General features: G+C 42.3%; 1 protein-coding gene and 1 pseudogene across 2 annotated transcripts; both read right to left on the bottom strand.

Annotated features, from left to right (window-relative positions):
• Positions 1 to 1,058: 1,058 nt before the first annotated feature.
• Positions 1,059 to 6,498, bottom strand: LOC147424594 (protein REVEILLE 6-like). 2 transcript variants are annotated; one of them, XM_086499657.1, is made up of 9 exons: positions 6,044 to 6,498; positions 4,694 to 4,751; positions 4,452 to 4,575; positions 3,352 to 3,510; positions 3,138 to 3,266; positions 2,692 to 2,801; positions 2,543 to 2,602; positions 1,947 to 2,054; positions 1,059 to 1,810 (listed from the first exon to the last, which is right to left on the bottom strand). In XM_086499657.1, exons 1-9 carry the CDS (start codon positions 6,211 to 6,213, stop codon positions 1,445 to 1,447), a joined length of 1,284 nt encoding a protein of 427 aa, XP_086355783.1. In that variant the 5' UTR covers positions 6,214 to 6,498; the 3' UTR covers positions 1,059 to 1,444. The 2 variants fall into 2 exon arrangements, with proteins under 2 accessions (XP_086355783.1, XP_086355782.1); XM_086499656.1 differs by having other exon boundaries at positions 3,138 to 3,278; positions 6,044 to 6,495.
• A 4,495-nt stretch (positions 6,499 to 10,993) lies between these two features.
• On the bottom strand, positions 10,994 to 11,672 carry LOC147424593 (uncharacterized; annotated as a pseudogene).
• Between the last annotated feature and the right edge of the window lie 12,052 nt (positions 11,673 to 23,724).

The raw sequence follows: 23,724 nt of genomic DNA, 5'->3' as shown, positions 1-23,724 counted from the left end.
GGTGGGCAGGGGATCAACAATAGGACGCACGCAAGCTGTCCGATGCAATTCCCCAAAGTCGGGTAAAACTTGATCCCCTCCCACCATGCCCACACGAGAGAGGGGAGGCTCTCCCTCCAATCTGTCAGCTTTTTAAGCTTCTCCTGCCCAGTGCCAAATGTGGGTGGCCTCCCTGCAGGAGATCAGCCAGTGGTAACATGGAGTCTTTCCTCAGCTGTAAATCCTCCCCACTCCCTCCACCCCTAACAGCTGGAAATGGACCCCTCTAGCTACCATCAATTGCACATGTCCCCTAGCCACTAGTCACATTCAAGGTAATTCTCCTCAGTAAACCACATATGGGCACAGCATTCCTTGGCACACCATCTTGTTCCACATTGGAATACAGATTCTACTGACCTGTGCATCATAGCATCATATTAGGCTACACCCAAATCTACCCCAAGTACGTACGCAACAATATTCCACTCCTAAGATCTCGTAACTATGCTATAGTAACAAAGACTAGCTTCATCTCTCAATGGAGCCGCCACCAACTTCAACTTTGTACTCATACAACTCAGAGGCCTTCGAGAATCACCTCCAACACAAGACATCATTGGGCCAAGGAAACGAGGTCGGTCAAAATAGATTCGGCATTCCAAACACTCTAAAGTCTTCATCCGGAATGTATTGGGCAACCCTCAAACAAAACCTTTCAAATCCAAACATCTCTTGTTGTTCAAGAGCTTTTGACTAACTTCACAAACTCGGGCTGACATAACTAGGTGGGGTTTATACAAGGCCTCCATGTGCCTAGGCCATTCGCCTTCGTTCTACGATACCTTTTGACATAATAGTTGATGCAAGTCCTCCACAGCACTTGATATCTACATGGCCATTAGGACCTAATGACGAAACTTTAGTTACAAATAAAGACATGAGTTTTGATTCTCAAACGAGGGCCACTGATCCCTGATTAGTTGACATGCAGTTGATTTACCATTTCAGCAAAGAAAATCAACTCCCGTAGACCAAACTTTTGCTCAGTATACCACCGTTGAGGCACTCCCAAAAGAAACCATAAAACAAGCGGTTTTACACATCTATATCATTGATACATTTTGTACAGGAAAAACTTCCCTGCAGAAACCCATGGATCTTGATCTCCAAATACAAGTTCTCATGACCTATGATCTCCTAGCAAGAAAAAAACTAGGCTGTACAATGACAATCTACAAAACATAACTAAGCCTAGTGAGATCTGGACTACTTACAAAACCAGATGCAAAACCACTATTGAATAAGCCGCATGCAATAGAACACTCTTCAAGTGGCCCATCCGGCCACAAGTATATCCAAGAGCAAAAATGATATATGATACAGACGGGTTGACATAAAAGGAGACGTATGAGACATCACCCTCTTGAGAGGGAGACATCATCATAGAGGAAGAGGCTCAACCTCAAGACCACCACATGTCCACGATTTCTGCTTCACCCTTACTATCATCCAGTTCGGCCTCCTCGAATGGATCCATTGGTGGATCTGGTTCGCCATCTTCAGGAACTGATGGAAACTTGAGGATTGACGGTGATTCTTGGACCTGTTGTTCCAAGAATAGAGGTGTTTGCGACAGCTGCAGGCACTGTCCATTACCTACGAAGGCTTTTGAAACTCCAGTTGTACTGCTCGTCAATTCTTCTTCAGGATGACACCGCAAAGTATGCTCCCCCGTTTCGTCGGCGTCTGATTCACTCATCACCTCCCTGCTCTCACTTACTTGACGTAATTCACAATAGCCTGAAACAAGTGTGTCATCTCCACCATCCTGTAGTCAGTGCAAGACTATAGCTATTGGTAGAAGCAAAATACATGCTTCGACACAATCGTGAGCATCAGCAGCCACAATATGCATAAAAGCATGTACAAAAGCATTTATGTAAGATAAAGAGCAATGAATATACCAGAGGAGGCCGAGAAGCCACTGGGGCATCCGAAAGACTTTTCAAATCATCCTCCGCTCCAGGTAAGGGTTCTTCAGGTTCCATGTCGTACACTGACAGAAATAGCTTCTGCAAAACATAACCTCAAAGCTTGAATTTTGGAAGAAGTGGCATATGGAAACAGAAAATGCGCACTAAAATGAAACAAGATGCATGAATGTCTTTTCTTTCTGGAGGCTGCACTTTACCCATGCAATTACATAGGTGACATGAACTCAACTTGTAAACCAGCACAAAAACAAGGATGTCTGTCTAGCGAAGGTGAATGAGCGCGGCTTATATGAGCAATGTGTGATGAATAGTCCTAAAAGGACTCTCGCTAAGAGCTTAGGCACTTCCTTGATGCAAAGCAGCTACTGGGCTACATGTGTGCCAAATGACCATGTGCCATGCAGAGCAGCTACTGGGCTACACATATGTGCCATGCAGAGCAGCTACTGGGCTACACATATGTGCCAAATGACCATGTTCTACCATAACATGTTGCCTGTATCTAAAAAGCAAAAACATACCCAGTGCAATTACATGCGATAAGATCAAAGACAAACTGAACTTACATGCTCCTCAAAGTCAGCACTGGAAAGATTGATGGACAAATTACGCATCAACAGAAGAACCTACAGTGAAAATTTAACCATAATCAATACTAATTGGAAGGATTCGATACAATCTCTTTACGAAAAACGGTTGCTTCTGAGTTCCCTACAGTTTCTCTATCGATGGGGGCCATCTCTCGCATCTTTTCAAGGTGACAATTTGCAGAGGGATCAAAAACACTCCCAAGAAAGCTGTAGACTTCCGTAAAGTCGGGCATAGCTGTCACAAGTCACAGAACTTTCATTATAAAAAATTTAAAACAATGTATCTAAAGAAATCATAAACCACCAACAACCACCAGTTAATCAGCACGAACTTCGCGAGAATATCCCACAAATAGGACTTTCTACACAAGTATCTTAGTAAACAAGATGAGATGCTTATCTGGTGCTGAAAGAGAGAGCTCGTGCTAGATAAGAATAAATAGCAAGATGCTTACCACATGCATCTATATTAATAAATTCAATGCAGATTCATTTCAGATTTTATCCACCTCAATGGGGACGACGAAGATAGTGATTAAAGGTATCGCAGAGATAAAAAGAGAAAACTCACCCCTAAGAACAATTTCTCCACTCCCCTGACTCATTGTTGTCAGCTTTTGTGAAGGAACAGAGGAGTTTTCAACCTTGATACCATTTTGATCCTTTGAAAGAACAGAGCCGGTGGGTCCAACCCCTGTAGCTGGAATTAGTGCTGTAAACATTAAAGTCAGTTACTCGAGTGGCACATCTGTAGCATGCCAGCAGTGCCAAAAAGCTTTATATACCTTTATTAGCGAAGCCAACACTTCCAGGAGGAGCCATGTGATGGACCCAAGCAGGCATTGCTGATGCAGATGATGCGGGAGGTGCTGCACAAGCTTGCATGGACACAGGGTAAGCAGGCTCTGTCAAGCTCATGGAGGTGGCCCCTTGTGTTGCAGGTCCTGCAAAAAGAAAATCTTTCATCAAAATGCAGAACATTTTGCAAGCTGCAAACCAGCAGCTCCAAGAATGTCAAGCAAGCAGACATGCAAACCAGCAGCTCCAAGAATAGAGAGAGAGAGGGGAGGGGAGGGGGGGGGGGGGGGGGGGGGCGCATGCGAAAGAAGATAGTTATGCACCACAAACACTTTGCAAACAGGGTAAATGAATCCTTAGAAGGCATCAGATTTAAGCTTTTTAATACTCCCCCTCACAGTGGGACAAAACTTATACAATGAAACTAAGTGGCACACCCTGACATTGTGAGGTACTAGAAATTTTTTGAAAAAAAACATGCTAAATATCAAACCTGAATCATTAATCCACAGTGGTCGGTGTACAACTCATAAGCTCTCTCTCAACACACAATCAGCCCACACTCATACAAAATGACTGGTCACAAATCATATCCGACTTTGAATGTAAGTGGATAACACAAATCAATACCGCCAAACGAGAGTAACAAGGAGGGCGTAACGTGGTAGTTAGTCAAAGTCATACCTCAGTTCCCACCTACCACTATCATACTCTGCTCAGATTACCAGATCATAAACAAACAGCCTGCGGTCTTAGCCAGCTCCACACCTGCTATGTTCCCACCTTCGCCTTTGCTACCTAATGCAGTAGCACCTAGTGAGACCTTTAGTTACCTAAAATGCAGCAATGTACTGGTCAAGCTCTGCTCAACTCAGCATTTTAGATACCTAAAATCCTGCAATTCACTAATCAAGCTCTGCTCCACTCAAGAACTGAAACAGTGTCAATATTCACACACAAAAGCAGCTTTGAAAGCCACAGAGAGAGAGAGAGAGAGAGAGAGAGAGAGAGAGAGAGAGAGAGAGAGAGAGAGAATGCAAGGTTATACATATGTGTGTGATGTATTGGTACACATCCAACTAGTTACCAGATTTTGGAGCCTTTTGAGGATACGGTTGTGCTGATTTGCGCTTAGGCCGAGGGGGAGGAACGTGCTCCCCTGTACCATTCTTTTGTACCTTTAGAAAATATTTTTGAGCGTGACTCCGAATCTAGAGACCATCAAAAAAAGACCAGTGACAATGAAAGTTTTTCTTTCAAAGTTTGTGAATATCAGCTGAAGTATTTCAAAACTACTTACACATAACAGATCTAAAGAGAAGAACATACTTGAATTACAGTCTTTGAGCCCACAAAAGCTTCAATCTTTTTCCAGTCGCGATCAAACCTGCAAATTGTGACAGAGACTTTTACACATGCATTCCACAGTACTGTTTGACATATCGACTACCCAAACAGAAAATTACAAGGCGCACACAATAAGTTAATCCAAAGCAAACGTGGCAGAACAGCTCTATATTCTTTACACTCCTACCGTTCTAAACACCAAGTTCTTGCCAAATATACAATGTGACTGCCAACACTGATTTCAAGTTGAACCAGAGGAGCCTCGGCAATTCATATCCAAACAAACCAAAGAAAATAGCCAGAATGATGGCAAAGGATCCTACAGTAGCAAACGGTGTCAAATTAAAGGAGAAAGAACTAACTTGATACTATAAATAACATGAGCTAGCTGATTGCTAGATAATAAGCACAACCGTTTTATACTGGTTAACAAGAATACCGAGAGCCAGCATCCTTGCTTGATTGTGAGAAGTTTGCAACCACTAATAGATTTAACTGCCATGTGCAGCATTATTACTTGATATCTCCCTTGCTTTAACATTGAGCCAGCAAAGCTCTTCAAACTTATGTGGAACCTGCCGTAATCAGAGCACACAACTATGAAGCTTGCAGCTTGTTCCGCCATTGGTGAAGGTGATTGAAGAGATTACTAAGCTCCAAGGTTCTGTTAATGCCTTCGACCTAGTGGACATAAAGATGTGACAATCTGATAAGCGCTGACAATGAATTGACCAAAAGTATCATATGGCCACATAAAACCTGACGTGCATCAATTATCACAAGCTCAGGTCAGTCTTTGAGAGCTAGCTCAAAGATACCTCATAGAGGCAGTAATTGCAGTTACACAGACACAACTTAATCCATCAACCCATCAACGTCTTCCCTTGAGTTTCAAACAAGCTGAAAAGCCAACACGCAACATTGACAATGCAATCTTGCACCAATTGGTGGTTGATAGATGAACGTGATTAGACATAAAACTCTGTAATCTCAGTCTCTACTATTCGGGCTCAGTAGCAAAATATAATAGCAAGGGATATACAAAGCAATGAAAAGAAGGTGAGAATCCATTTGACAGAAGTTGCTGTCAAACCACAATTTTTAAGTGAGAAGATCACAAGCGACACAGTAACATACTCGGAATTGAAGCTCAAACCACTAAAAGAGAATCAAAACAAAGGCTTAAAATAAATTAAAATAAATTAAAATAAATCATAAGATGAACGAAAACACAACTGACGCACAATTCTGAAAGAAACACTTAAGACTCCAGTGAATTTTGTCCAAGATCGAGTTGCTAGTACCTAAAGCAAGGATGGTGAGAATACTCACAATTGAAGGGCTTCGAGAAACTTATCATGCTCTTGTTCAGTCCAGCTCTCTCTAGACTTGGTAATGGTGTATGGCTTGCGCACCTTCTTCGACATATCCTCCGCAGCAGAAACCATAGGGATATCTGCCGCCGTGGCCAACATCTCCGCTGCTCCAGGATGTAAAGCCATATTTGAGCTCTGCAGCCTATCTGCGCTTCGAAGATCCTTTGCCCTTTACCTGCTTGATGACGGCCTATCTCTTTGTCAACTGTACAGATAACGCTAAGCAGAAGCGGTTCTACCCACTTGGCGGCAACAGATAACGGATGCAAAAGAAGAACCTGTATGAAGGGAAACCCTAAAATCGTGTACAAGGGAGGAGAAGAATGTGAAGGTAGCTCTGCAAAATGCGCGAAGAGTGGGCGCGAATTGATGTGGGGAAAGGGCCGATAAAGAAGAGTTGGATGGCCTGGAGGGAAGAAAAGCCCTCATTGGTTAGTGTTTGGGTCCTCGCCTTCAGGAAATGTGGACCAACGCCTTGCCTACATGCGGACCGAAGCGGTCACACTTGTCTTCTATCCTTTTACCATTTTTCATAAAGTAAATCCTCGTTCCTTTTGTCCCATAGGGCCGAGTCTTGCAAAAGATTTTAAAAATTAGCGTTATCTATACTATCTACACTAGTACAACGGGGCCGCCTTTGGCAACAGCATTGCCTTCGGTAGTGCTATGCGGATTCTCTTAGCTTAGACAACATGTAGTGCCTTGGGTAGGCCAAGGAAGCAGCCATAAAAGAAATGGTTGGCACACACACACACACAAAGTATTATGGGCTCCAAGTGCTCCCATGTAGCCTGCAAACGTGGCCTCTTCATTAGAGGACAATGCTTGTTCTTGTAGACTCTACATAACGGCTCTTGATCTGCCTAACACCTTTGGTAGGCAAGCATTTGCAAACTGTTACTGGGGTTCTCACTCCCCGCTGCTCGCCATCTCTATGGCGATTACCGAAGCTGTGGTTGCCAACTTCCAAGTTCCAAGAGCTAAGAGTTCTGAGGCATCCGTGAATGTGTGTGTATTGTGTGGGGTGGGTGGGGGATGTAGTAGCAACACAGCTGCAGGTGTTCCAAGGTGCATCTCTCTCTCTCTCTCTCTCTCTCTCTCTCTCTCTCTCTCTCTCTCTCTCTCTCTCTCTCTCTCTGGAGTGATGCGGTTAACGAGAGCCTGCACATGAGTAAAAGGAAGTGCCATGCCCTGAGGACATGATCATTCCACAAAGGGGAGTAAGCCCAAAGCTTTGCGGAAAGCTTCGAGCTTCTCACAAGACAATGCCTTTGTGAAAAGATCTGCAGTGTTGTCCTGTGTTGGCACATAAGCCAAGTTGATCTCTCCTGCTAAGAGCCTCTCCCTGACATAGTGGTAATGCACCTCAATGTGCTTTGTGCGAGCATGAAAAATTGGGTTCCTCGCAACTGCCAATGCGCTCTGACTGTCAGTGTAGATAGTGTTGGCAATGTCCTGTCCAACACCCAAATCAGCCATAAGGCGTCTGAGCCATACTATAACATTTAATGGCCTAGTAACTTGTGTGTAGTGGAAATAGCATAGACATAGTGAGTATTTCATTAGAATAGATTCCTAATGAGCATAGCAAGAGTGCTTGGATGGAGAGAGCAACACAAAAACATAACACCTAGTTAGATAGGCATAAACAATACTTCAAAAGAGAGAGAAATTAAGCTATTGACAACAGTTGAAGACCGGATTTATATGGAGCCGGTCCCCCCTCCAAAAGGCTTTGTATTATAGGTTTCCCCCATCAAGGGAGACATTTTACAATACAATTATTCGTGTCCCTTCAATAACTAGCTAGTGCAAAGAAGATGGAAGCTTCAAGCACTAGCAAACACTTTAAAACACAACATTAATTCCCTCACGATCTCAGACCCAAGACCTCACACACCTTCGAAGATGGTGAGAGCTAGCGGGGTATGAGAGTAGATTGAGAGGAAGAAGGAGTAGTCTTACGAGAAAGATGTACATCTCCTCACATAATCACTCATATTAGCATGGCATAGCTTAGTAATTAGCATGGTAGAGGAGATGAGCATGCATTGAAGCTTGGCTCTTGGTTGGATTTGCATCACAAAGCCGAGAGTTGTTGGTGTAGGCCTCCCTTCTCACGGGGGTTTCAAATCACCGAGCAAGAAAAACCGAGTGAAGATAAATCAGAGCAAATTGATACAACATATCAATAATGGTGAAAGAAAAAAATTATGCCATGCACATTACTTTCACTACCACAAATCTGACACTTGATTGACACAAAATGAGATTTTAGAACCATTATGAAAATTGATGATTTTTCTATTGCTTTTTACCAGACTTGACTAACAGTTAATCCATGTTAAGATCTGCTAAGAACACGAGAGAAGGGCCCATTTTATGAGGCTCGTGTGAAACAAATACATGTTTAGTTGTTACTAAATGCTTAGTTGTGACAAAAGCTGAGTTCTAACGTCTTCTTAACTCAAACAGATTTACAGACAATGACATTCTTTAAAGGAAGCTTGCGAGTGGAAATTGGGGCTTGTCTGGACAAACAAGACCATGAAAGGGGGAAAATTAACAAAGGAAGCACAGAAGGTTGTCAGTTCTTTTCAAAATGGTTGCATCACATTAAGAGCGTTCCTTTGGAGTTAATACTTGCGAAGAAAAATGGATTTCTATGCTTGAGAGAGAAATTGATAGAGTCATAGTTATAGTGAAAAATCTAAGTGAAACGGAGAACCATTTCATAGAATTTAGCAGGTGCTTGTACAAGGAAGTTAATTGATTGAGAGGTTAACATGTCTAGTTGTCATGGGTCTGATGAATGGATTTGTGAACATCTCTTAGACAATATTTTAAGGGAGGAGTCCAAGCTAAAAGCAAAGCGGCAAGGTATTTTGACAAGAGGTAGTTGTGGAAAGCTCTAGTTTACTAATCACCAAAAGTTCTCATCTAGCTTAAGTTCCCTACCAACTTGTGCAACATTGAATTCTAAGCTACCTCTTAATTCTTTGAGACCTTATAATTGCAAATTTAAGGATAAAATAAACCTTAAAGATGTGCCTTGCAAAAGGCTACTTGATATGATCATTTTGCTTCTAGAACCACTTTTTGTGAGGATAATTTCTTGCCTAATGAGTCTATTGTGATCATTAAACAAAAGCGATACGACCTAGAGCCAATTGCAAGTTCTTTTGCATAGAAAAGGCCCAAGTTTGAAGTTTGCTTGCAAGATGCAGCGGTAAAGTAATGAAGAAATAATTTCTTAAAAGCTCCTATATTATGCGTGCTCTTAGTAATGAAAACATCCAACGTCATAGGATATGCAGGCATGCCTCACTCACATAATGGCAATTTAAAGCTTCCAAAGCCTGGCAAGATCCTTTGCACCAACAGGTAAACAAGAGCAAAAACCAACACAGGAGCATAGTTGTTTCTTCTATACACTGACGTCTGTGGCTGTAATCCAATGCCCCAGTCCCTTCAATCATGGAAAAAAAGCCCTCCCATTGCTCGCCATCACATTGCATGTGTCATTGTACTGTCATCCGTTGTGAATACCTCAACATCATGCCGCCTCGCCATCATTTGCCCAAGAGGCACACAATTGAATTATATGCATGTGGCACCGCTTTCCTTTCTTGTGCAATTGCATGCTACAACAGATCCCTGGTTTGCTTGACGTTTTTTCAAGGAAAAATTACCAAAATACCCCGAGTCTAATTTGTGAAAATTTCCAAAATATCCCTCAAAATTCAGAATTTCCCAAAATACCCTTGTATTTATTTTGTTGGATTGTTCAAGATTCTACTCTTTATTCCTTTTTAACAATTGAGACCCGTTTTAATTAATTGCTTAGCATGTAATTTGTCACAAATTACCTCGTAAAAAAAGGCAATTATGTCTAAAAACAACGAAGTAATTCATCTCCAAGACCTACATAACCAACTCAAATTCTAGTTAGCATCTTGTATTCATATAAAGCCAATCTTCTAATTAAAAGCTACATATGTTTTTATCTTTGAAATTTTTTTATCTCGCAACCAGGGGTATTTTGGGAATTTTGCAAAATTTGAATGGCATTTTGCAATTTTATGACAAAATATTGGGGATGTTTTGGGAATTCTTGAAATTTGAGGGGTAATTTGGAAAATTCCACAAATTAGAGGGGTATTTTGGTGATATTCTGTTTTTTTTAAAGGATTGACCCTATCTGCGTGACACTACCCCTCTCTGCAACCGATTTTTAAAAAAGTGACGACCTATCCTCATGACCCTAATTCCCCTCCCTGGTTTCTTGCTGCAACCAGTCCGCGCCGAGGTTTCTTGCTGCAACCAGTCCGCGTCGGCGCGGACTGGTTGCAGCAACAGACCAGGGAGGGGAAGGGTCATGAGGGTAGGGTGATTTTTTTAGCTTGGTGGATGAGGGTTAGGCATTTCAAAGCAACTATCCAGCTCTTGGTTTTGTTCAATATGTGCATGAGCAGGCTTACGCGGTGCGAGACGGGCATGCGGGAGCCTGTGCTTGCTTTCAGAACTAGTTTCACAAGCTCCTTTCATGGAGGCTTCTCTGTGTGGCTTGTTGCGCATATCACACACATCTGCAATGCTGCAATGGGGCGATCCGAGTGCAGGCGCACGGGAGCGATGGTGAAGCGGTCCTTCAAAAGCCCAAAAATGCGACGAACTCTCACTCTCAGCGCCAAAAAAAACGTGCTACTTTGGTCTTCATGGTGGCGGCACCAGTGCTCGTGAAATTTATGCAGAGAGAGAGAGAGAGAGAGAGAGAGAGAGGCTTCTTCTCTGTGCACGTCTTGCAAGATGCATGGACCTGGAGACACCACTGCTTTTTATTTGCAGTGGTCTTGATTCGGCTTATGTGGTAAGCCTTCTTGGCTATTGTACTCATGGAAAAAGATTAACGCTTCTTGTGTATGAATGCATGCAAAATCGGAGCTTGCAGGAGGCCTTGTTTGAAAAAGGTTACCCTGAGCGTCTGGATTGGAAGAACATGTTCAAGAAAATAGGGGGCACAGCCAGAGATTTGGAATTTTCTTCATGTGGGATGCAATCCTCCCATTAATATACATGGAGATGTCAAGCCCAGCAACATCCTCCTGGACCGAAATTTCTCTCTCCGCATTGCTTACTTTGGGCTCGCCACATTCATCAGGTCATAGAGTCGCTTCCCTTGAGAGTCGATTCCTACTGCATTGTAAATCGTGAACCTGTCGGAACCATTCCGCACCGGCGCGGACTGGTTTCGACAGGTATCACAATGCCAGCAGAATTTCATATCTAGGCCTGCGCCTTCCTTTGCAAGCTGCTTCGTCGCCACCGTGCCTATCAGTCCACCGCGGACGTCGTCCGGACAGAGGGTTTTGCTCGCTTGCGTTAACTACATGAGGCTTAGCCTGGATGACTTTAAGGATGAGGAGCAAGTGTACTATGGCTTGTATTCACAGTGCTTGTATAATGAACAACATGCAGGGAGAGGCCGAGGCAGAGGCAGCATAAATCAGGGCAAGCAGTACTCTTCTTTCAAATAAAAGATGTCGTAGGTCAGAGAGGGTGTATGTGTCAGAGGGGGAGGAAGAGACAGAGAGGAAAGGATGTTCGAAGCAAGGTAGCAAGCAGAGGGAGTGGAAGGTTGCGCTATAGATGGAGGAGTAGGCTATGTGGGGCAGTATGAGGCTCAAACCCTTCCAATTTCATTTGATTAAATCGCAATATGCATCAAGAACTGAAACATGTGTGGCAGTGTGGGGCTCAAACCCTTCCAATTTTATTTGATTAAAGAGTGCACATATGTACATTACCTTGTCGTGTACCACAAGCTGTTTACTCATATGAACAAAATTTCTAGTGCTTCTTCTGGCCTATTGTTCTCGGTGAGTGTGGTAATTAATGCACTTAAGACACCACATTTTTCTTAGGCATAGTGGCAAATATATATCTCGCATTTGTCAAGCTCCCACAACTTTCATACATTGTGATAAGGGCAGTTGCCACTATGGTGTCTGCTTCAAATCCTCTCACAAGAAGTGAGTGATGAATCTCACAGCCTTCTTCTTGGATGGTGCATGCTTCAAGAATTCTTATGAATGTGATCATATTCGGGGCAAATCCTGCACTTTTTATTCTATGGAAGAGCATCACAGCCTCTGCACAGAAGCCTTGTTGTGTAGCAGAAGATATGATGGTGGTCCACGACACAACATTTCTTTTGGACAGAGACTCAAAAACATTAATCACATCTTTGAAATGCCCATTGAGAGCAATATAAGTGTGTATAAGAATGTTGTGTGAGTGCACATTCGGTGTTTGGATGACATTGAACATGGCTTGAGCATATGCAACGTTGCCACAAGCACCATATATTTGACGTACATCAATTTCTTTGGAGAGTCAAGCCCCTTCCCCTCCCTCTGGCACGTGGCCCTTGCTGCCCTTAGCATTGACAGTGGTATGCAGCCTGTCCGCCTAATGGGGAAAAGTGTGAATGCCAGAAAAACTACTAGAATCCAAAACACCTAGAAGGAAATGGAGTTGAGAACTACTACTTGGATAGAAGCAAGACCCATGTCAATGTGCCAAAATTTTTGAAGGAACAATATTTGAATCAATGTGTTCAATTATAAAAATTGCAGAGGCAGGGCAAGGGATTGATTGCAAAAACAGAGGGTCCGGTGTCATACGCACATGAGTCAAAGCTTCTTTCAAGATACAATTGAAGATCATGTTTTTTTGAAACCAGTCTTAATGTTAATAAAACAAGTGACTTGTTGTACATGCTACAATGATGCCTCAACCTAGGGCACCGACAAAAAGTAGCCAAATTTTTGCGCTGAGAATATAATCAGGGACATTCATAACATGATCATTGCTAGGTAGTCAGCATATTGAAAAGGATGTGGAAGACTTGGTGCGTTAATGGAAGGAAGGAAAAACTTAAATTTCCTTTTATAATGATATAGGTCTTCCTGATTAAAAAATCACTATCTCAAACAATGTCGTGTAGTTGCATTGTGTGATTAAGATTATTTTATTTGTGATATAAAGGTGTCCTAATCTCAAATGTTTTTGTTGCTATAATAATGCAACTTCATCTTTGGTATCTCCTCATAAGAATGAAGATATGATGTTATTTTGTTATCATGGCTTGCTCATAGCTAGACTTTACCTCATGCTTGCCATTCAACATAGAATGAGTGTGTTGATCACAATGAGTGTATTGATTACATGATAAATGGCATTGTGTAAAGTACGAATGTTAGTGGTGATTGTGCAGTGATTTAAAGGGTTGTTTAGTTTTTTGAAAACTTTGGTGTAGTCCTGCAATTAGGAGAGCCTCTCAAAGAAAAGGATGAGGGTCTTGGGCTCATGATCCTTTACACAGTGATCAAGTGTGCTCTGTGTTAGTCATCACAAAGGACTTTGATGGCAATGATCTTTGTGGTGATGAGAGCAAGAGCAAAAAATTGGAAAACCAGCTTGCACTTTTGCAATTCGCTTTAAGTAATAAAGAATGTCTAAAGGGACTTGCTTGATAATTTTGTTGCTCGGAAATACTCGCTTGCCAATTCGTATAACCCCTTCTCACAAGCTTGGAGTAGGTGATAAGCTTTCCATTAAAGCTTGAGAAGGAGAGAGAGAGAGAGAGAGAGAGAGAGAGAGAGAGAGAGAGAGAGAGAGAGAGAGAGAGAGAGAGAGAGTCTTCTTGCTTTACACATGAGCTAGTGTGAGTGTGTATGCAATAATGCCTTTAGAAATTCAGTCCCCTCTCTCTCTTGGTCGACCCCTCTTGCTAAATGCTCTTGCTAGCACCTCATTGGACCTCTCCAGGCTTAGCCAATAGGATTTAAGAAGCATAAGTGATAGCCTTTTGACATGTGTCCCTCTTTCCCCTTTTGTTGAGAGCTTTAGGTAATTAATTAATGCAACTAAACTCTCATTGGACCCCTTTGTCTCTTGGCCAATAGGAATCAGGCAAGCCATTGGCTGCTGCTGAATGCTCATTGGACCCCTTGGGAGACTGTCCAATAGTCTTCTAAAGAGCTTAATTCTTATTGGTTCTTTTATTAAGTGTTTTTAAATTAATTAAACTAGATTTACTCGAGCCTAATTCTCATTGGTCCACCTCCATGGCCATCCAATAGGATTTGAGTGCACCTTGTGGGCATCTGGGCTAGGGAGTTGACATGTGTTCCTCTTTCCCTTTGTGTAAAGGAAGCTTGTGAGTGTGTGTGTGTGTGTGTGTTTCTCTCTCATCCCCTACTTGCAAGGCTCGCCCCCTCCTTTGTAGGAGCTTTGAAGACTTTTTGGTACAGACACAAAGCATCCAATTTTCCTAGTGTTTGACCTTTGGACACAACCTTTGAATTTTGGAACCTGAAAGTCTTAATGGGCTGAACCTTAGGGTCTTTAAAGCCCATTGTTGCACATTGCTCTTTTGCAGATGACCCCCCTTTGGATCCCTTTTTTTCGTCCTTTGGATCCCTATTGTGGCCGGTCAGCCAGCTTAACCAATATTCTAGCTTTTTCTCCCCTGGCACTTCCCCATATTAAATGATCAGTTTAACATGAGAAAATCGTTTAGGAGAATTAGATATTAGTTATTATGACATTACCTCTCTCTTGAAATCATAGCCGTCCTCGACTATGGGATAGAGAAGATAAAGCCTATTCATTAGTCCTTTTTCTAGCGGGTAGAGGATCCCTATCTTACCCTACGACATCGTTCCAGAATGGATGACTAGTCCATTTGGCGCTTGAGAGCCTAAGTTGCCGCAAGCATGTCTGCACATTAGTCCTATCAATCTTCCATATAGAGTGACAAGCTCTACTTGGTGTTTGGAAGACGTCATCTCCGCAAACTTGATTCTAAGCATGCATACTACTTCACATTTGTGCACAATAAAGAAAAAGAGAGTCTTATAAGACAAAAAACTTTGTTCATTTTAAACATTTGTACATTTGCTTACTCTAGGGAAGCATTGTAAGCATTGACAAGGTTTAGGTTATCCTTTAATTGTATGCCTTGCATCCATCTCGCATCTTCAAAAGGATAATTCTTAAAGATATCATCGGGTAGTCTTACCGCCTCTTAATACCTTGTCTTTATGTTGAAGAATGGACTCGGGCTGCAGCACCTCTTCTTGATCCTCGATCTCCGGTGGGTCTTCAAAAGTTGGTTCTTGGGTGGCTCTCCTTTGTAAGGCTTTAGTAGGCTCACATGAAAAGCACTGTGTATGAGTCAATGGCTGGGCAACTTGAGTTGATAGGCCATCTCATTGATTGGCCTAAGAATTTGGAAGAGACCATAGTACCTTTTTGCTAACTTAGCATAGTACTTTTGGTGTCCCGTAGGATTCTTTTCCGTGGTGTGCCTTAATCGAGCCTTTGGAAATTTGAGAGAGACCTAATCATTTTCTTTAAAGGCTTGGGCTCTTCTGTGCTTATCAGCAGCAACCTTTTGCCTTTGTTGTGAGATAGAGATAGCATCCTTAATCTTTTGGAAAGATTCCTGTAGGTCTCGGCTATACTCATTTGCAGCGAAGATCTTCCCGTGTACCTTAAGTAGTAGGGGACTTTTAGGTCTTCCCTCAATTACCTCGAAAGGTGCTTTTCCCGTGGAAGTATGTACAGTGTTATTGTAGGCATACTCCACCAAGGGTAAGTACTTCTCCCATTGGGACCTTTGATCTACTTTCGTCACATAGGCTTTTAGTAGATCAAGAATTGTTAGGTTAGCTATTTCACTTTGGGCCATCCGTTTGGGGGTGATAGGCCAAAGAGAAGTTTAGCCTTGTCCCTAAATCCTCAAAGAGACCCTTCCAGAAATTACTGGTCATTCTAGGATCTCTATCCAACACTATGGACATTGGCAAGCCATGGTACTTGAAGATTTATGAAATGAAGAGGGTTGCCATTTGCTGGGCTTTGATAGTCTTTTTGACAGGTACAAAATGAGCTTGTTTGTTGAACCTGTCTACTATCGTCTATATTCCCGTATTCCCATGGATAGATTTAGGCAGTCCGAAGATAAAATCCATGGATATGCTCTCCCATGGTGAATTAGGGATTGACAAAGGTTGAAGCAATCCAGGTTGCTTCCTTTTATCAAACTTTGTCTTTTGGCATACCACACATTTAGAAACACACTCTTGTATGTTTGCTTTCATGGTAGGCCAATAGAAATATGTTTCAATCCCTTTTAGGGTAGACTGAATCCCTCTATGCCCTGCATAAGGAGGAGCATGATATTCATACATTACTTTCTCACGTAGTGAGTTAGTAACCCATAATCTATTGCCATAGAGAAGATAACCATCTTGTAAAGTAAACGGTTCCTCTTTCTTCCCTAATGCAAGGGATGAAATCACATCTCTAAAATCGGGATCAATAGCATACTCATCTATCATAGAAGGTAGATCATTGTGAGTTGCTATGGAAACCGCATTCACTCTCGGCTGTCTTGAGAGTTCATCGGCTACTTGATTATGCTTGCCAGCAATGTGAGCAATATGAAAATGAAATTGCAAAAGGAAATTTGTCCACCTCATTTGTTTGTCGGAGAGCTTGGTTTGCGTCGTGAAGTACTCAAGGCTTTGGTGATCCGTCTGCAGAATGAACAGAGTCCCCAATAAATAGTGCTTCCATGAGTCTAAGGCATGTAGAACTGTGAGGAGTTCCTTTTCATATATGCCTAGAGCTTGCTCAACAGGGTCGAGCCTTCGACTTTCATAGGCTATGGTGTGCCCTTCTTGGAGCAAAATAGCTCCAAGGCAATCACCACAAGCGTCACATTGGACCTCAAATGCTTTTGAGAGATCCGGCAGTGTAAGCACAAGTTGAGAGATAAGCTTTTCTTTAAGCTTTTTGAAAGCATTGTTCTCCTGGCATACCATGTATACCTAGCGTTTTTCTTTGTTACGTCATGTAATGGTCCCGCTATTAGTGAGAACTTTTCTATGAAGCGTCTATAGTATGCACACATACCCATAAAGCTTCTTAGTTCATGAAGATTCCTTGGTTTAGGCCATCCTTTTATTACCTCTAGCTTTGATGGATCCATTTGGATACCATCTTGAGAGATAATATGGCCTAAATACTGAATCTCTTGTAAAAAAAATTCACTTTTCTTTCGATTAATTTAAAGTTTATTCTCTCTTATACATGGAGGTGTTGCTTGTGTTCATCTAGTGAATTAGAGTAGATGATAATGTCATCAAAGAACACTCCAGTAAAGGTTCGATGAGGTCTGAATAGCTTCTCCATCAAGCGGTTGAATGTGGTGGTGCATTGGTCAAGCCAAAAGGCATGACAATGTATTCGTAAAGATCAAACGTAGTGCAAACTGCGGTCTTTACAATGTCTTGATCAACTATCCTTATTTGATGATAGCCACTTTTTAGGTCAATCCTACTGAAGTAGGTGGATCCTTGTAGCTTATCAAATAGGTCTTCTACCCGTGGAATGGGAAACCTATTTTTGATAGTGATCCTATTTAGTGCTCTATAGTCAACACACATGCGATATGTGCCGTCTTTCTTTTGCACGAATAACACGGGTGAGCAAAATAAAGATGAGTTAGGCCTAACCATGCCCTTCTCAACTAACTCATGCACTTGCCACATAATCTCCTCTTGTTGAGCTTGATAAACTTTATAAGGAGGTTTATTAGGTGGAGGACTTCTTGAAAGAAGTTCAATTGCATGGTCATCATTGCCTCATTTAGGAGTAGTTCACAAGGGATGCCGTCAATAAAAACATCTTGAAACCCCATGAGAAAATTGGATAACTCTAATTCCTTGTGATTGTTTATATTTTGTTTTGCTAAAGCATTAGGTTCATTTTGAGAATCTTTAACAAAAATCATGTGCATGGAAATAGAGCTCTTTATTGACTTGTTGAAAGCTTGCCTATGTACAATGGGTATGGTGTTACCCAACTCCTTAGCATCTATGTACATATCTTTTTCCCTGAACCTAAAGTAGATTTTCCTTTCAGGGAATTTAACATTAGCAGCCATGCGATCAACCATGGTGCCCCTAGGATTACATCCTCATGCTTGAGAGAAGAGATAAAGAAGTCCTCTTTGTCCACATAGCTTTGGACATGGAGTGTTAATTTCCCAATTAAGGGGGTGACTGAAGCTTCTTGCCCCTTGAAAGCACCATCTGCGGGTAGGACATCTCCCATCTCATAAGCTTGTATGCCTAGCTTGGTGGCCAACTCTGTGGATATGTTGTGAGTAGAACCATGGTCAAAGAGAATAAAAGCATCATGCTCTTTCCTCCCTCTCTGAACTTCTTGAGCTTGGATAGGATTTCCTATGGCCTCTTCTTTTTTATGGTTCAAACGTTGCACTGTCACTTTCTTCAGAAGACGAAGAATTTGAGGAAGATGGAGAAGAGGGTGACCTCTTTCTCGCCTTTTTCTTGTCTTGGTTCTCTTTGTCCGCACCATCACTTTCTTCATAAGAAGAGGATGAAGAAGATGGAGAAGAGGGTGACCTCTTTCTCGCCTTTTGTCATCCCTCTTTGAATTATGGTGTGGAGAAGTGTGTGATGGTCTTCTCCGTTTAGAACGTGATAGAGATCGTTTTGCCCGCCGTCTTCGTGGAGCCATCTCCGTCGAGGTGGCAGGAGACTCACTTCTTTCTCGCTCCTTCGGTGGGGGCTCTTGAGTTCTCCTTTGAGAAGGAGATGCGTCATCAAGAAGAAAATTTTTGAGCCCTTAGTATGGATCCTCTTCTTCTTCCTGAATCGGAGAGAGGCCTCTTTTGGAAGTCTCACAAGGAGGCTTCCTAGGTACTCTCTCCTCATGGTGGGGTGTAACATTTAATGGCCTAGTAACTTGTGTGTAGCGGAGTGAGCATTTCATTAGAATAGATTCCTAATGAGATTAACAAGAGTGCTTGGGTGGAGAGAGCAACAAAAAGCATAACACCTAGTTAGATAGCATGAACAATACTTCAAAAGAGAGAGAAATTAAGCAATTGACAACATTTGAGGACCGGATTTTCATGGAGCCCGTCCCCCCTCCAAAAGGCTTTGTATTATAGGTTTCCCCCATCAAGGGAGACATTTTACAATACAATTATTCGTGTCCTTTCAATAACTAGCTAGTGCAAAGAAGATGGAAGCTTCAAGCACTAGCAAACACTTTAAAACACAACATTAATTCCCTCAGGATCTCAGACCCAAGACCTCACACACCTTCGAAGATGGTGAGAGCTTGCGGGGTATGAGAGTAGATTGAGAGGAAGAAGGAGTAGTCTTACGAGAAAGATGTACATCTCCTCACATAATCACTCATATTAGCATGGCATAGCTTAGTAATTAGCATGGTAGAGGAGATGAACATGCATTGAAGCTTGGATCTCGGTTGGATTTGCATCACAAAGCCAAGAGTTGTTGGTGTAGGCCTTCCTTCTCACAAGCTTGGAGTAGGTGATAAGTTTTCCATTAAAGCTTGAGAAGGAGAGAGAGTCTTCTTTACTTCACACATGAGATTGTGTGAGTGTGTGTGATAATGCCTTTGAAAAATCAGTCCCCCTCTCTCTCTTGGTCGACCCCTCTTGCTATTTGCTCTTGCTAGCATCCTATTGGACCTCCCCAGGCTTAGCCAATGGTAATTAAGCAACATAAGTGATAGTCTTCTGACATGTGTTCCCCTTTCCCCTTTTGTGAGAGCTTTAGGTAATTATTTAATTCAATTAAACTCTCAGTAGACCCCTTTGCCTCTTGGCCAATAGGAATCAGGCAAGCCATTGGGCTGCTGAATGCTCATTGGTCCTCTTGGGAGACTGTCCAATAGTCTTCTAGAGAGCTTAATTCTTATTGGTTCTTTTATTAAGCGTTTTTAAATTAATTAAACTAGATTTACTCTAGCCTAATTCTCATTGGTCCACCTCCAAGGCCATCCAATAGGAATTGGGTACACCTTGTGGGCATCTCGGCTAGGGAGCTGACATGTCCCTCATTCCCTTTGTGTAAAGGGAGCTTGTGTGTGTGTGTGAGTTTCTCTCTCATCCCCTACTTGCAAGGCTCGCCCCCTCCTATGTAGGGATTGCTAAAGACTTTTGGGACACACACAAAGCATCCAATTCCCCCAATGTTTGACCTTTGGACACAACCTTTGAATTTTGGAACCTTAGCATTTTGGAAGTCTTAATAGGTTGAACCTTAGGGTCTTTTAAGCCCATTGTTGCACATGGCTCTTTTATGGATGGCCCCCCCTTTGAATCCCTATTTTCTCTCCTTTGGATCCCTACTGTGGCCGGTCTGCTAGCTTAACCAATATTCTAGCTTTTTCTCCCTGGCACTACCCCATATTATTTATTTATTTTTAAATAATTTTTTTTTAATAAATAAAACGAGTGCTCAAGCGTGCGAAAACGACTTCATAAGATTAGCAAAAGATAGGTGCCCAAAATTAGTGGGTAGAGATAGGGAGGGTACCACCAAACGCGTTTCGCTCTTATGAGCACATCAGTGGTGGAGTTAAATGGATTGAGTTTGTAAGAGAGGAGGAGGTAGGGGTTTATAAAGGGAGCTTGGAGGAGGCTTTTTGTGGTTTCTATCTTGGGGGACATCATTTTTTGGGAGAAGTGGCTTTAAAGGCCAAGTACTAGGGTACAAGGGGGGGTGTTATGGTGAGTTAGGTGTGGATGTAAGCTAGAAAATTACCAGGTTCAGGGTACAAGTTTTTGGGAATGAGAGGTTGGGGGTAGAAGTGTGGAAAAAAAGGGAGGCTATTTTAAGTGAGAGAGAAGTGTAATGATGAAAAAAAAGGGAAAGGAGAAGCATCAATAAAAGGATTTGAAAGAGTGCAAGGAGTGTCCAAAGGATAATTCAAGGGGAGGGAGGGCAGCTTATCCAAAAATTGAAGCTCTAGATGGTATGGTGCTTTTATTTAGAAAAAAAGGAGAAAATTCAGTAAACTGGATTTTTTAATGTATACAGGTGGTTTTGGGGTGGCTTGGGAGGTTTTGAAAAGAGACTGTGTGCGGGGTTAAAAAAAAGGGGGGGGGGTCAAGGGAGGTGTGGACTATGCACCAGTAGGCTGTGGATGTTGGGGCCTAAAGTCTAGCAAATAGTAGGCCTAGGGAGGTAGGAGAGGTTAGCATCAAGTTGGTAAGCTTTTGAAATGGGATTGCTAATATTTTGAGAGGGTAGTAATCTTCTAGTGGTAGGTGTGAAGGGGATTTTGAACACGGTGGGTGGATTTTTTGTTATCTTGTGCAGGGGAAGGAGGAGAGAGGTGCGGTTGAGGTAAGAGACCTTGCTGAAAACCTTTTGGAGGAAGTTAGGTGGGTAGCCCTTAGCCCGAAGGCGTAAGTAGAAGAGGTGGCGGAGGTTGAGGTATCCCTTCAAGGTTGATTCTCTAATACAATATCTTTTGAGCTCTGAGATAATGAATGCGACTTTTTGATGTGTTGGGTGCCAGGAGATCCAAGGGATATAGTTGTAGGCATTCAAAGGTTTTTGAAAACAATGGGAATCCAAGAGGCTAGATGTAGCGAAGCGGGTACCTTTAAAGATTGAAGCTTCAAGAGCATATCCAAAAATTGAAGCTTCAAGAGCACATCAAAATCTCTAAAACCATCTCCTCTACTTGGGCCATTACCTCGACGTAGAATTCTTTAAAGGTACCCGCTTCGCTACATCTAGCCTCTTGGATTCCCATTGTTTTCAAAAACCTTTGAATGCCTACAACTATATCCCTTGGATCTCCTAGCACCCAACACATCAAAAAGTGGCATTCATCATCTCATAGCTCAAAAGATATTGTATTAGAGAATCAACCTTGAAGGGATACCTCTACCTCCACAACCTCTTCTACTTACGCCTTCGGGCTAAGGGCTACCCACCTAACTTCCTCCAAAAAGTTTTCAGCAAGGTCTCTTACCTCAACCGCACCTCTCTCCTCCTTCCCCTGCATAAGATAACAAAAAATCCACCCACCGTGTTCAAAATCCCCTTCACACCTACCACTAGAAGATTACTACCCTCTCAAAATATTAGCAATCCCATTTCAAAAACTTGCCAGCTTGATGCTAACCTCTCCTACCTCCCTAGGCCTACTATTTGCTGGACTTTAGGCCCCAACATCCACAGCCTACTGGTGCATAGTTCACACCCCCCTTGACCCCCCCCTTTTTTTACCCCACACACAGTCTCTTTTCAAAACCTCCCAAGCCACCCCAAAACCACCTGTATACATCTAGTCTTTAAAAAATTTCAGTTTATTGAATTTTCTCCTTTTTTCTAAATAAAAGCACCATACCATCTAGAGCTTCAATTTTTGGATAAACTGCCCTCCCTCTCCTTGCACTCTTTCAAATCCTTTTTTGATGCTTCTCCTTTCCCTTTTTTTTCATCATTACACTTCTCTCTCACCTAAAATAGCCTCCCTTTTTTTTCACACTTCTACCCCCAATCTCTCATTCCCAAAAACTTGTACCCTGGAACCTAGTAATTTTCTAGCTTACATCCACACCTAACTCACCATAACTAGTTACCCCCCCTTGTACCCTAGTACTTGGCCTTTAAAGCCACTTCTCCCAAAAAATGATGTCCCCCAAGATAGAAACCACAAAAAGACTCCTCCAAGCTCCCTTTATAAACCCCTGCCTCCTCCTCTCTTACAAACTCAATCCATTTAACACCACCACTGATGAGCTCATAAGAGCGAAACGCGTTTGGTGGTACTCTCCCTATCTCTACCCATTAATTTTGACACCTATCTTTTGCTAATCTTATGAAGTCGTTTTTGCATGCTTGATTACTCGTTCAATTGCATGGTCATCATTGCCTCGTTTAGGGGTAGCTCACAAGGGATGTCGTCAATAAAGACATCTTGAAACCCCTTGAGAAAATTGGATAGCTCCAATTCCTTTTGATTGTGTATATTTTCTTTTGCTAAAACATTAGGTTCATTTTGAGAATCTTTAACAAAAATCATGTACATGGAAATAGAGCTCTTTATTGACTTGTTGAAAGCTTGTGTATGTAAAATGGGTATACTGTTACCCATTTCCTTAGCATCTGTATACATATCTTTTTCCCTGAACTTAAAGGAGATTCTCCTTTGAGGGAATTTAACATTGGTAGCCATGCGATCAAACCATGGTGCCCCTAGGATTACATCCTCATGCTTGAGAGGAGAGATAAAGAAGTCCTCTTTGTCCACATAGCTTTGGACATGGAGCCTCAATTTCCTGATTAAGGGAGTGTCTGAAGCTTCTTGCCCCTTGAGAGCACGGTCTGCGGGTAGGACATCTCCCATCTCGTAGGTTTGTATGCCTAGCTTGGTGGCCAACTCTATAGATATAAAATTATGAGTAGAACCGGGGTCAAAGAGAATAAAAGCATCATGTTCTCTTACCTTTCCCCAAGCATGGCATAAAGGAGATCCTTTGTGGTGAGTTTCCTCCTCTTGGATTTCGACCAAGGTAGCTCTAGGAGGATCATGGCGGTTGTTCTTTGGGGACAAGCGCGATACGCATGCCCTTGTTCGCCGCACTTGAAACACCGGTTATCCTTGCGATAACGCTCAATCTCTTCAGGAGAGAGTTTATTTTTGTCTTTGTAAACTCCCTTCTCTTTAGCTTTGTTGGAGTTGCCCTTAGGAGACTTT

The sequence above is a fragment of the Adiantum capillus-veneris genome, chromosome 25 (genome assembly GCF_014529385.1).
Source record: "Adiantum capillus-veneris isolate H3 chromosome 25, ASM1452938v2, whole genome shotgun sequence".
NCBI classification, from domain to species: Eukaryota; Viridiplantae; Streptophyta; class Polypodiopsida; order Polypodiales; family Pteridaceae; genus Adiantum; species Adiantum capillus-veneris.
This window is presented reverse-complemented; position numbering and strand designations above follow the sequence as displayed.

What these genes read in the sequence shown, in the direction of transcription:
- LOC147424594 (XM_086499656.1), bottom strand. Translation starts at nt 6,213, where the DNA reads ATGGCTTTACATCCTGGAGCAGCGGAGATGTTGGCCACGGCGGCAGAT. An exon ending in TTTCTCGAAGCCCTTCAATT is followed by an intron (nt 4,752 to 6,043) that starts GTGAGTATTCTC and finishes CACAATTTGCAG; the next exon opens with GTTTGATCGCGACTGGAAAA. An exon ending in TGGAGAAATTGTTCTTAGGG is followed by an intron (nt 2,802 to 3,137) that starts GTGAGTTTTCTC and finishes GACTTGTGACAG; the next exon opens with CTATGCCCGACTTTACGGAA.